A 12,261-nucleotide genomic window follows, 5' to 3' on the forward strand; every position below is an offset into this window, starting at 1 on the left:
TATATTGCTTTCTTTTGCTCTTGATTAAATTAGACTGCTTGTAATGTATTTGATTACACCCATTTTAATCAGCACAAATGTGCAATCATTTTTTTGATCCTCAGAGACTTGGCATGGAACAAGATTGCTGTCATCCACCCCAGCTCTTTTTCTTCTTTGCCTTCCTTAATCAAATTGTGAGTAATCAGGTTTCACTTGTGCAAATTTACAGTCTTATAATTGTGTTTTGATTCTGTTTCTGCTTTTCATGTTACCCTAAAAGAACATGCATGAAAAGATAGAGCTTATTGTGAATTATTCACCTTTTTGTTATTACTTATTAAATATGTTATAGTTGGATGCATTCTAAGCAAGTTTTCAATTGTTTCTTTTACTATTGATTGTATAGAGTTTTCTTTTAATTAATTTCACAACTTCTAACTAGTTGTTACATTAGCCCTACCAACCAGATGGTAGTCACAATTCCAAGCCTGAGAGTTGCAGTACCTCTATTTACAGAGGAAAAACATTTGAACTGCAACCTTGTAACAGGCAGTTGACAGACGACTGTCGCATTTTCAAGCAACAATCACTTGACTCACTAGTGATCCACGACTGCATGCAATTGGTGTTCAAATCAATGGGGGAGTGATTACAAATGCTTTGATGGCTGCTCATGGAGCTATTATTTGTCTAGGCAACAAAATGCACATTTTTTCAACAAACATAAAGAAGCACCTGATCTGTCTCTCTCATGCCCATAATCATTCATTTTCTCACATAACTCTCCAACAGACACACAGAAGAATATAGATTCTAGCAAGAGGGTAGATGTGAGAATTGCCTTTAGGCAAAAGAGCATCAAATACTTCAGTGCGATTATATAGTTTAAAAACCTGGGAAATTTCAATGAAAAATAATAGCCTGGATTAGTTTTCAAGACTTAAACTGTCCTTATAAATTAAGGATGACATTTTGTCAGCATGGAAATGATCTGCTTTGAAGCATAAGTTTGCTGGTTAGGCATAGCAAAAAATCTACCATTACTGACTGCCTTCCGTGCATCACAAGTAGTGAGGTCTGTTGTATCTCAATGTATCTCCTGCTGTTAAACTCTTATATTTTATAATATTATATAAGTAATAGTAATAGCATTCATCTTGGAAAAATGTCACATAGCTGGTTTGAAAGCTTGTATTGGTAGTTTTGTTAAATTTTATAACGGTGATCGGCGCCTTTAACAAGGTTGTGCTATTTCTTTGTCTACACAGGGATTTGTCATCCAATCATCTGACCTCATTCCCTGTGACAGGCCTTCATGGTTTGACTCATCTAAAGCTAACCGGAAACTCAGCCCTTCAGGATCTGATTCCATCTGAACATTTCCCAAAGCTCAGGTAAACTTAATATTAAAGAAATCTTTTTCAAACAAAGGTCTTTTAGGGGTGTGTGGTCTTTTATAACTCAGGGTAGCTCTCTATAGCGGAATACTTGCCTTTACATACCATACCCTCTATCCCACAATGCTTACTTAAATGTCACTGGTGAAGACAGATTAAGAGAAAAGGAAAGAGTTGTATGTGACAACAGTTACATTATTTAAAAGTTGTACTTAATTTACATATTGAAGCTGCAGACACTAGCCTACTAGGGGTATATTTATCAAAGAGTGGAGTTAGAGATCACCAATCTAGAGTAAAATTCCGCCATTCTTCATTAATTTCTATAGGATTTTTAATATAGTATTTATCAATGGGTGCAAGTGAAAGTTCATCCTTTGATAAATATGCCTTTCAAAATCCCAACGAAATGATTAGAGAGTAGCAGGATTTCACTAGAGGACTGTGGCGGTCTCTAACTTCACTTTTTGATAAATATACCACCTAGAATCAACTTCAAGGTAAGGGAGGACTTGCCAGTCTAGGTGGGGGAAGACTATCTGAAGAATCATGTATGTGAGTGTAACTATGAATGTCATGGAATTAAAGAAAAGATCAGAATAAAAAAGTATGAATGGAAAATAATGTGCTAAAAAATACAAATACCTCGAAAACCTAAAAATTTTCATTTTTCCGACAATTCCTAGCGATAAAAATCCAAAAACCTCTAAAATTGATTTAAAAAAGGATCAAGTAGGATAGGATCAAAGCAGTTTGACAACTTTTACGTGGCAAAGTTTTTTATTATTGGTTTTCAAGGTTTTTACATTGAATAAATGTCACATTTATAGAACTATTTAAAAAATATAGGAAAGCCACTAATTTTTAGAGATTCGTGAAAAAAACTAAATTTGATTGTTAGTAAATGGGCCCCATAGTCTCTGATGTTGTCGATTCTTGAGCACATGCATAATAAAGGTATATACTGGAGCACAATATTCTTCAATTATGTAGCCTAACATTATGAAGGTAATAAATTGTGCTGCAAATGGTACAATGGATCAGTCCAGTTATGCAGTCTACCTGGCTGGTTTCTATGAAAAGAAAATAAACAATAGAGTGGAACTATTCCAGATAGAAGAAAAGCCAACAACTATAGGCTTGAATGGTTTCTCATAATATGATTTGTAGAACACCGTTAGAAAAAAAAAAAAAAAAGTTTTTTTCGATAACATATACTTTTCATAGAGCTGTCATCTATTTATTTATAGTCTCATTCTAAAATATACTTCCTTAATAAAAAGTAATTGTCTAAACACAAAGCACAAAAGAAAAAGATAAATTCTTGGCGCCGGATTTTAAACATTAATTAGGCAGTCGCAAATTTCATCTATAACTTCAGCCTTAGGGTGTGCTCAAATTGGCGGTTTGCTCAGTCTGATTTCATTGGACCCAAAAACCAGATGAATTAGGTAAAACGAAACTTCATTTAATTATTCACTTTAGAAATCCACTCAGTTTGTTCTGCTTCCAGCATTGATGAGATCAAAAGAAATATAAAAGAGTGGAATGTGACCCACATAAAAGTAGGACTTTTTTCAGCCTGAATGGATCACTGCACATCGCAATACAAATAAATATATTTTAAAAATTGATGGAAATAAAATCAGTATTGTTTTTATACTATAAAACTGAATGTACCCTTAGGTGCAATAAATCATGCCATAGCACACTAGCGCTGACCATTTTACTGTCCTTGGCAACCTTTTTTATTTTTTTCCACCAAGCTACCCCAAAACACACAATCTCAAACTCAACCCTGAAAATCATAGTATTTCACAATGTAGTGTTTTGTTTGTCATCCCCATTGATTGATTACGGAGTGGGGTGGGGTGGCTTCATGCAAAAGATAAGCGGTTAAGGTTAGGAAAAGTGGGAGAAACTGCAACAAAGCAAGTGGAATGTTCTTCATTTACTTCCCACTACTGGCTTTTGAAATTGTAACAAGTATCCCACACCTGCAGAATTGTCATCGAAAACTGTGGACACTGATCCACAATTCCACATGTTTTTTTAGCAAAAGGCTGGTGTGACATTAGTTGTGTGTTTGTTCAGTATTTATACAAGTACAACTTATACTAAACAGCCCTGATTATGATTTTTTCTGCTTATCATACTTTGGCACCTTATCTCCTCTTTATCCAACTGATCTCTCCAGAATAGCTGGTTGTTAGCCCTTTACAAGAGACTGGAGGATAACAGTTATTTTTGTGGGAAAAATCGATGTGAAAATAGAAGTATTCTTGGACCCAAAACTTAATGTTCACTCTAGTCTACAGGCATTTATTCAGCTTGGTCACATCTGATTCAGATGAGAATGTAATACCGTCTTTCAGACTAATGAATCCAGACTGTGTTTCCTGATGAATAGTGTGAAAAGATCACGCAAAGAAATTGGTGTGTTTTTTTGCATCTGCCTAAAAGGACCAACTGAGAGATCTAACCAAAATGTACGGCAATATGTAAAGTGAACGAGGCCTTATGAAGATCCAGATTTTCTTACAAAGTTTGTTTTGGCTTGGATATCAGTAAAACTTAAATTCCGGTTAAGTTGCTGCCAAGTGCTCCTTTGCCCTACTTTAAAGTCACAATACATTTTGTTTCATAAACTGCAGAAAAATAGTTACTAAAGCTGCAACAACCATTTCTGAAAAGTTATACACTGTAACATCAGAGCCTTCTGGTTCTTTCTACCTAACAGCAAACTGGGTTTGAGACACAATTAAGATTGTTCAAATATTAGTTGAGGCACGTCATCGTCCTTATACATATTAAAAGCAAGAGAGACTATTTTGTAACTTTGTAGTTTTAGAACAATTTCTTATATATCTGTGAGCTAATGCAGTTAAAACATTTATGGGTTCTATTTTGCACCTAGTCACACAGGGAAAATAGGAACTGGAACACTCCGTATATAGTGGTTTCCTTTTATTGTTTGAGTTGCTGTTGCTGCTCTTTACTAAATTGCCACTTTAGTTGTTGTGCTATTATTACATATCCATTAAATAAACTATTAGTAGTTTAAAATTATTACAATTATAAAGTGCCTAGAGATTATATTATTGAGGAATGCAATGAATTATTAAATCCATAAATGCGCTAGCCAAAGCTTCTCTTTGGTAATCTACAGGCAAAACTCTTTCAAAAATGGAAACAAACGCTAGAGAAATGCATTTGCAATGATGTGGTTAATCTATTGAATAGCTCACTGTTCTTGCTTCAGATAACTCCTGCCTGAATCATGTGTGATAGTCCTGCAGCTTATAAATAATGGTAACGCAGAAAAAATAACATCAGTAGGAGAGGGAGGGCTTGTAAAATCAGAATAATTGCTTCCTGTGTCCATTCATTGCAATTATCTGATCTGACCCATAATTCAGAAGAGGAATGCAGCAAGAGTGACATATTCTTTCTGTGGCTTTGTACATTTAAGTAAACGATGGTACAGTAAATCAGCCACTTGCTGAAAACATGTAAAAGATAGGACTGAAATTTATAAGAGCTTGAAACCGGAATAGCAGTTATTACAGCTCTTTAAACCTAAAGATGACATAAAATAGCTGCAATTAAAAGGGGCATATGGAAGTCACAGTTTAAAAAAAAACAAAACAAAGGGGAGGCTTCACGTATTCTAGTGTGGGGAAACAAACTTGGTTAGAGAAGTCTATACGTTTCTTATGTCCATTTATTTTAAGTATAGCAAACTCTACATCAAAACCATCACAAGGAGCAGAATAACAAAATACTTTACTGTATATAATCCAACAATATACGTAGCACTTGTTGTACAACCAAGCAGGAAGCATTTACTGGCCATTTATGGTTTAATAAAACGGTAATTTGTATATCACTTTTTCACATTTAAAATGTTTTATGATTATAATGCCATCAAAGTAACTTGCTTACTTCCTATTCAAAACATAGTTTTTCCATATACTGAACTTGCCCTGCACTGGTAAAACTGATCTATTTGCTTCAGAAACTCCACTATAGTTTATATAAACAAGCTGCTGTGAATCAGTGGCTGAAATTGAAAAAAGGCGATATGGCACAGGTTAAATAGTGGATAACAGATAACACCATTATGTTCTACAGAGCCTATCTGCTGTGTAACCTGAGCCTTGTCTCCCTTGAATGGCTGCCCCATTGCTACACATCAGCTTAATTATATAAACAATAGTAGTGTTTCTGAAACAAACATAACAGTTTTACCAGTGCAGGGCAACATTATATTTTTATAACTTCAAAACACTTTCATTTTTTGATGTAATTGTTACTTTGCATTGATAGTGTTCAAGCCCAACTAATGTTATTCAGGTGTGTTATTTTTCCCTTGCCTAGTGAAAATAATTGCCATCATTCTATTGACAGGGTCATGGAGATGCCCTATGCCTACCAGTGTTGTGCCTTTGCAGTTTGTGAAAATCTAAAGCATTCGGGGCAGATGAACAAAGATGAAAACAGTAGTGCTGATGATTTCTATCGCAAAGACATAGGGCTGCTGCACCTTCAAGGTAAGATTTAAACCGGTTACATAGTCACATAGTAGATTAGAATTAAAAAAAGACAGAACTCCATCAAGTTCAACATTTTCGGGGGAATGTAATAAAAATCGCTAATGGAAAAACTATTCGCAATGCGAAAAGTTATGCCTTTGTGCGAACAAATTTTGCTTTGTGCGAATTTAATATAGCTTTTGCGAGCCCGGAAACTGTTTAGCGACCACTTCCGACAGTGAAAGACCGTTTGCGAATTTTATAGTTTGCGCCAATGCGCAGTCAATGTAATAAAACTTCTTACTGAAAAAGTCGTTATGTTTGCTCCAAAAGATTACGACACCTTCAAGCACTTCTTATGACTGCGCAATTAAAATTCGCAATGCGCAATTAAAATTCGCAATGCGATAACAGTTTAAGGAACAATATTACATTGCGAGATGTGGATTTTAAGTTTTATTGGTGCAAATTGTTTTTCTCTTTGCGACTTTTATTACATTCCCCTGTATATGTCTATATATAACCTGCCTCTGCTCATTGATCCAGAGGAAGGCAAAAAAAACCCCCCATCTGCAGCCTCTCTTATTTGAAGGGGGAAAATGTTCCTTCCTGTCTCCAAGAGGGCAATGGAACCAGTCCCTGGATCGACTTTATACTAACAGTTCATTTCAGTAGCTCTGTCTGTTGAAAGTAATAGGTTTAGAGCTGTCTTACATCTGCTAATGCTGCACTCTGCACTCCGCACAGTATTAATCCTGGCACAAAGTGAAGCATTTATTTAGAACCAGGGCAGAAGTGCTCTCTGAAGGGGCAATAAGGGGAGTGTACGTTTGTATTTATTTGGCTAAGTAATTGATCCCTGCAGTATACGAATAGTGTTTTGCACAATACATGGTGCTTAAGGGTTAATTATAACTCAGTTGGGATCAAGTACAATGTACTATTTTATTATTACAGAGAAAAAATAAATCAATGATAAAAATTAGAATTTTATGATTATAATGGAGTCTAAGGGAAATGGCCTTCCTTTAACTTGCAGCTTTATGGATAACGGATCCCATACCTGTACCACAAAGGGGGATATCCAGGTGAAATAGTATATAAACCTCTGCTATTTTGGTAATAGCTACTGTAGTTTTTGGCATTAACTGCATTAAGTCTGCTTGACACCATCATTGTTATGAAGATTTTCAGCAGCTCCACAATCAGACATATTTTCTTAGTTGCTCTGGTTGAGCTCAAAGAAGAACAATACAGGTGGATCTAAAAGTCACACAATGTAAGAACATGGCATCGGTTACTGTAGACTATGCCTTGCAAACAATTTTAGTTCACAATCCACATTTTAAGGTGTTTTCCATTATGTATTTGAACAAGTATGTAAGGTTGTGCAATGCAATTTGTCACTGCTATTTGCGCTGCAATCTAGTAAATGATTGTGCTGTCAGAATGGATGGTTGCTGAATGCTGTGATGTGATTATACATATTGCCCTGGACTCTCATTTTTTCATCTATCATTCTCTGTAAATATGTGCAACATGTTCATTTTAGGCCCTCTTATGTTATCCATTCAGTTTTAAAAAAATATAACAATTGCAGAAATACTGTACCTGCATCCTATAACTGTAAAATTGTCCACAGCTTAAGTCTGACACGCTTGATATTCTAACAATATCATATGCTCATTCCACTTATCTTTCACTTTTACTGTATAGCTGTCACAGGTCTGCTTTTACTTATGTTCTCAGATGTGAAACTTTTCTTTAGATGAGCCTGCTTTGGGTTTCAGGTCAAGGATTACATTAAAGTCTGTTGAAACTTCAAGGAGGAGTAAATAAATGGCAGCATTTCTATCTTTTCAGATGACAGAGACTTTGAGGATTTTTTGCTTGACTTTGAAGAAGATGTAAAAGTGCTTCATTCAGTGCAGTGCACACCATCAGCAGGTAAACAACGCATCTGAAATATACATACCGTATATACTCGAGTATAAGCCGAGTGTTTCAGCATCCAAAATGTGCTAAAAAAGTCTACCTCGGCTAATACTCGAGTCAGTGGGCAGTAGCTGAGATTGCAGTCACTTTTAATCATTCCTATACCAACAGTTCGCTTGGGGAGAGACTGCAATATCACACAGCGCCCTCTGTTGGTTATATGAAAGAATAGCAGTGCACCCTCTGTTGGTTATATGAAAGAATAACAGTGACTGCAATATCACACAGCGCCATCTGTTGGTTATATGAAAGAAAAACAGTGACTGCAATATCACACAGCGCCATCTGTTGGTTATATGAAAGATTAACAGTGACTGCAATATCACACAGCGCCATCTGTTGGTTATATGAAAGAATAACAGTGACTGCAATATCACACAGCGCCCTCTGTTGGTTATATGAAAGAATAACAGTGACTGCAATATCACACAGCGCCCTCTGTAGGTTATATAAAGGATTAACAGTGATGGCAATATCACATAGCGCCCTCTGTTGGTTATACGAAAGATTAACAGTGATGGCAATATCACACAGCACCCTCTGCACATGGTAGTGGGACAGTGGGACAATTTTATTATTAACATGTATTTATATAGTGCCAACATATTGCGTAGCACTGTTATGCACACAGTAATCCGTTTGGCAATTCTCTGTCACCATAAACTTTGCAAAGATGTCCAGTTGATCGCTGGGGGGGTCGCTTTGGCAGAATGTGCGCTGCTGGGAGACAGGGCTGTAGTTGTGTCTAGGCTTATACTCGAGTCAATAAGTTTTCCCAGTTTTCGTAGGTAAAATTAGGTACCTCGGCTTATACTCGGGTCGGCTTATACTCGAGTATGTACGGTATGCCAAGTAGAAAATTTAAACATTAGTAATAAAGGGCCAGATTTAATTTCATTGGAACATTTTATTTTATGGTTTATCTTATGGGCAAAATTAAATTTAAAGAGAAAAATAAACTTTTCCCTAATTCAGTTCCATTTTGTGCCATAGTTTTCAATAGAAGTTTCATGTGATAAACAGTGAGATAAGTTTATACTCATTGAATTGCCTTTGGTTCTATGGGACTATCTGGAATTTAATTAGAAGACATGCTCTTCTCATCAAATTTATTCTGGCCCAATGTGTCAAAAGTAAAGGCTAATTTCAAAATCTTTTTATACATTGCTTAATTTTTGCAGTGTCAGACTAGAAAAGGTTTTCCCCATGCAACACATACCATTCTCAAAATTATGGACCTTGGACCCCAGAATTTGCTACAATACTGAACTAAAGCAAAGCTACTGATTAAAAAGAACATTTTAAGCATAGTCAATAAAGTTGTCATACAAATATGGTTTTCTAGCACTAAACATTTAAAAAAGTCATTTTAAATGGTATGCGTTACAGTAGATGAGTTACATGTAGTATAAATTACATATAGTACTATTTACTTTTTTGACTTGCAAAATTACAAATTCTCATTTATGAGAAAAATATAAGTACTTGTGAATATTCTTGCAAATATTGTCACTACCGCTTGATAATTAAAGGCTTCTAAAGTCAATTGTTTCCTTTTCTGTAGGACCTTTCAAGCCTTGCGATCACCTTTTTGGAAGTTGGCTGACCCGAATTGGAGTGTGGCTTATAGTGCTTCTATCTTTTGTTTGTAATGCTTTGGTGATTGCTACAGTCTTCCGGCCTCTGTCATATGTTCCTTCCATAAAGCTTCTGATTGGCCTAATAGCCATAATAAATACACTGATGGGCTTGTCTAGCGGTGTGCTAGCAACTGTTGATGCCTTAACCTTTGGCAACTTTGCTCAATACGGTGCCTGGTGGGAAAGTGGTGTAGGCTGCCAGATAACTGGTTTTCTGTCAGTTTTTGCAGCTGAGACCTCAGTCTTTCTTCTTACTGTTGCAGCATTAGAGCGGGGGTTTTCGATTAAATGTACTACAAAATTTGAAACAAAATCTTCATTCCTGAGTGTCAAACTTTCCATTGTCTTTTGCTTTCTCCTATCCATTATTATTGCAGTTTCACCATTGATGAGTGGAAGTACCTATGGGACTTCTCCATTTTGCTTTCCCTTGCTTTTTGGGGATCCTTCTTCTATGGTCTTTATGGTAGCTTTGGTTCTTCTAAACTCATTATGCTTTCTTGTCATGACAGTTGCCTATACAAAACTCTACTGCTCTCTAGAAAAAGGCGAATTGGAAAATGTGTGGGACTGCTCCATGGTAAAACATATAGCTTTGCTGCTCTTCACAAACTGCATCCTATACTGCCCTGTAGCCTTTCTGTCTTTCTCCTCACTCTTAAATCTAACATTCATCAGCCCAGAAGTAAATAAGTCAATACTCTTGTTGATTATCCCACTCCCTGCATGTTTAAACCCTCTGCTCTACATCCTTTTTAATCCACATTTCAAAGAAGATATTGGAAGTCTCAAAAATGGAGATATGCTGTGGAGTAGATCTAGACACACAAGTTTCGCCTCAGTCAGTTCTGAAGATGCGGAAAAGCAGTCCTGTGATTCTACACAAGCTCTTGTAACCTTTGCAAGCTCCAGCATATCATTTGATTTGCCAGCAACCAGCTCCTCATCGTCCTATCAAATGTCTAACAACTACAAACTTTCAGCCGTGGCATTTGTTCCTTGTCACTAAAGTCATTTGTGAATTTCAAGAATACTTTTTTCTTAGGTGCTCATGCTAAGTATAATGGATGCCATGCAGAAAAGTGCCTGTTGATACCATTGGGGGAAAAAATGATCAAGTACCCTTTTTTCTTCAATCCGTCATCGGTAAAATTGGTTCTCTGTCTGACACCTAGAATATTTCACTGTTTTTCTGCTTTAGCTTGCGTTTCACCACACCAATTATAAACTCTAAAAAAAGCAAACCAAAAATGAGCTCCAGACAATGAATAGAACATATTCAACTGATTGATTTTTATTTTTCTGGGTAGAAGAATAACGGTGTAGCAACTCCAGTGTTTTTTTTTTTACTTTTCATATTCTCCAGACCAGAATGTGTGGACTTTTTTCAATATATAATAAATAAGCTTAACACTACATGACTCTACATACACTAGGGTCAGGAACCCATAATAATAATGAAAAAAAAATCTTTTTGATTAAATTAGCTGCATCCAGGCTTGTGAAAAGACAAAAGTACAAAGTTGAGTGAGTAATAACTGTCTCAATTTGTTTTACAAACAGAGAGGGAGTTAGTCATTCAAAATATAATTTAGTAGCAAATTTTACTACATAGGAGTAATAAAAACCTTTCAACTTACAGTAAAATTATAAAACTCTCCCAGTCCTTTTTAAACAGTATAGCACATTTCAAAGCACAGTGGTTGGAATTAGAGTTCTGGCTGCTTCTTTCACAGTCATGGGCCTGAGGTTCAAAGAGAAGATTTACAGGTGTTCATCATCCAGATCACATGACCCTTAAGTGTTTATGCTAGACTAGCACAGAACCAATGCAGGAAGTGTTGGAACACGAGTTACGGTGTACTTGAAGGCTCTTGCATTTGGCAAAACACACCTGTGAATATGAAGTCTTGGGCCTAACCCAAACTTACACAGCAGGTCAGGGAACTCTCTGTAAAGAATTTTCCAGGTGTCTAGGCTATTTGTGATTGAAAATAGGCTGAAAATAGAGCAAACTGTTTTCACACTTTGATAAATAACACTAAAACAAATCCTACATAAATGAATGAGAGCTGTAAAATGGTGAAATTCTCATCTTTTGATAATTGGCATATTTATAAAGGAAAACATTATTTTCTGTTTCAAAGTTGTATAATGTTATTTTAAAAGATAATGGTGGATTAGAGAACTAAACCACCCAGTGGGATAAATCCCCATTGGCCCCTTTCTGCTTACCCCCCTCCCTGTCTCCCCCCTGCACAGTCTTACCCTTGAATTCTTTCCTCTCTAGAAATAGCGACCGCAGTGGAGCTCACGGGCGCCAGCTTCTTTTCTTTGGTAATCTACATAAAATTAGCAGTGTATTGGCGCATGCGCAGTTCGAGCAATCTTCTGGTTCGCAACATGCGTCGACAGAGATGCAAATTGCCGAAGGGCAGGAAGAAGACATGAAGATTACCGTAGAGAAGAAGATGGCGCCCGTGAGCTCCACTGCGCTCACTCTGCATGTGCTGTCTCTATTTCTAGAGGGGAAAGATTTCAGGGGTAAGACTGTGCAGAGGGAGGCAGGGAGGGGGCCAGCGGAGGGGGGGTAATAGGGACTTATCACAATGGGGGGTTTAGTTCTCCTTTAAGTTTTTCCAGGAACAGTTATGCATAGCAAACAATCAGCAGGTAGAATTTACTGGTCATCTGTTCGAAAGCAAACTTATT

General features: G+C 36.5%; 1 protein-coding gene across 1 annotated transcript in view; it reads left to right on the forward strand.

The window, feature by feature from the left end:
* The window catches only part of lgr5.L (leucine-rich repeat containing G protein-coupled receptor 5 L homeolog), a 110,940-nt gene extending 100,152 nt beyond the window's left edge, over nucleotides 1-10,788 (forward strand). Inside the window, 5 exon segments of the mRNA NM_001199223.1 lie at nucleotides 105-176; nucleotides 1,251-1,376; nucleotides 5,790-5,932; nucleotides 7,778-7,861; nucleotides 9,474-10,788. Coding sequence (NP_001186152.1) covers nucleotides 105-176; nucleotides 1,251-1,376; nucleotides 5,790-5,932; nucleotides 7,778-7,861; nucleotides 9,474-10,558 — 1,510 coding nt within the window. The 3' untranslated portion in view covers nucleotides 10,559-10,788.
* Nucleotides 10,789-12,261: the final 1,473 nt, after the last annotated feature.

This window comes from Xenopus laevis, chromosome 3L, assembly GCF_017654675.1.
Source record: "Xenopus laevis strain J_2021 chromosome 3L, Xenopus_laevis_v10.1, whole genome shotgun sequence".
NCBI classification, from domain to species: domain Eukaryota; kingdom Metazoa; phylum Chordata; class Amphibia; order Anura; family Pipidae; genus Xenopus; species Xenopus laevis.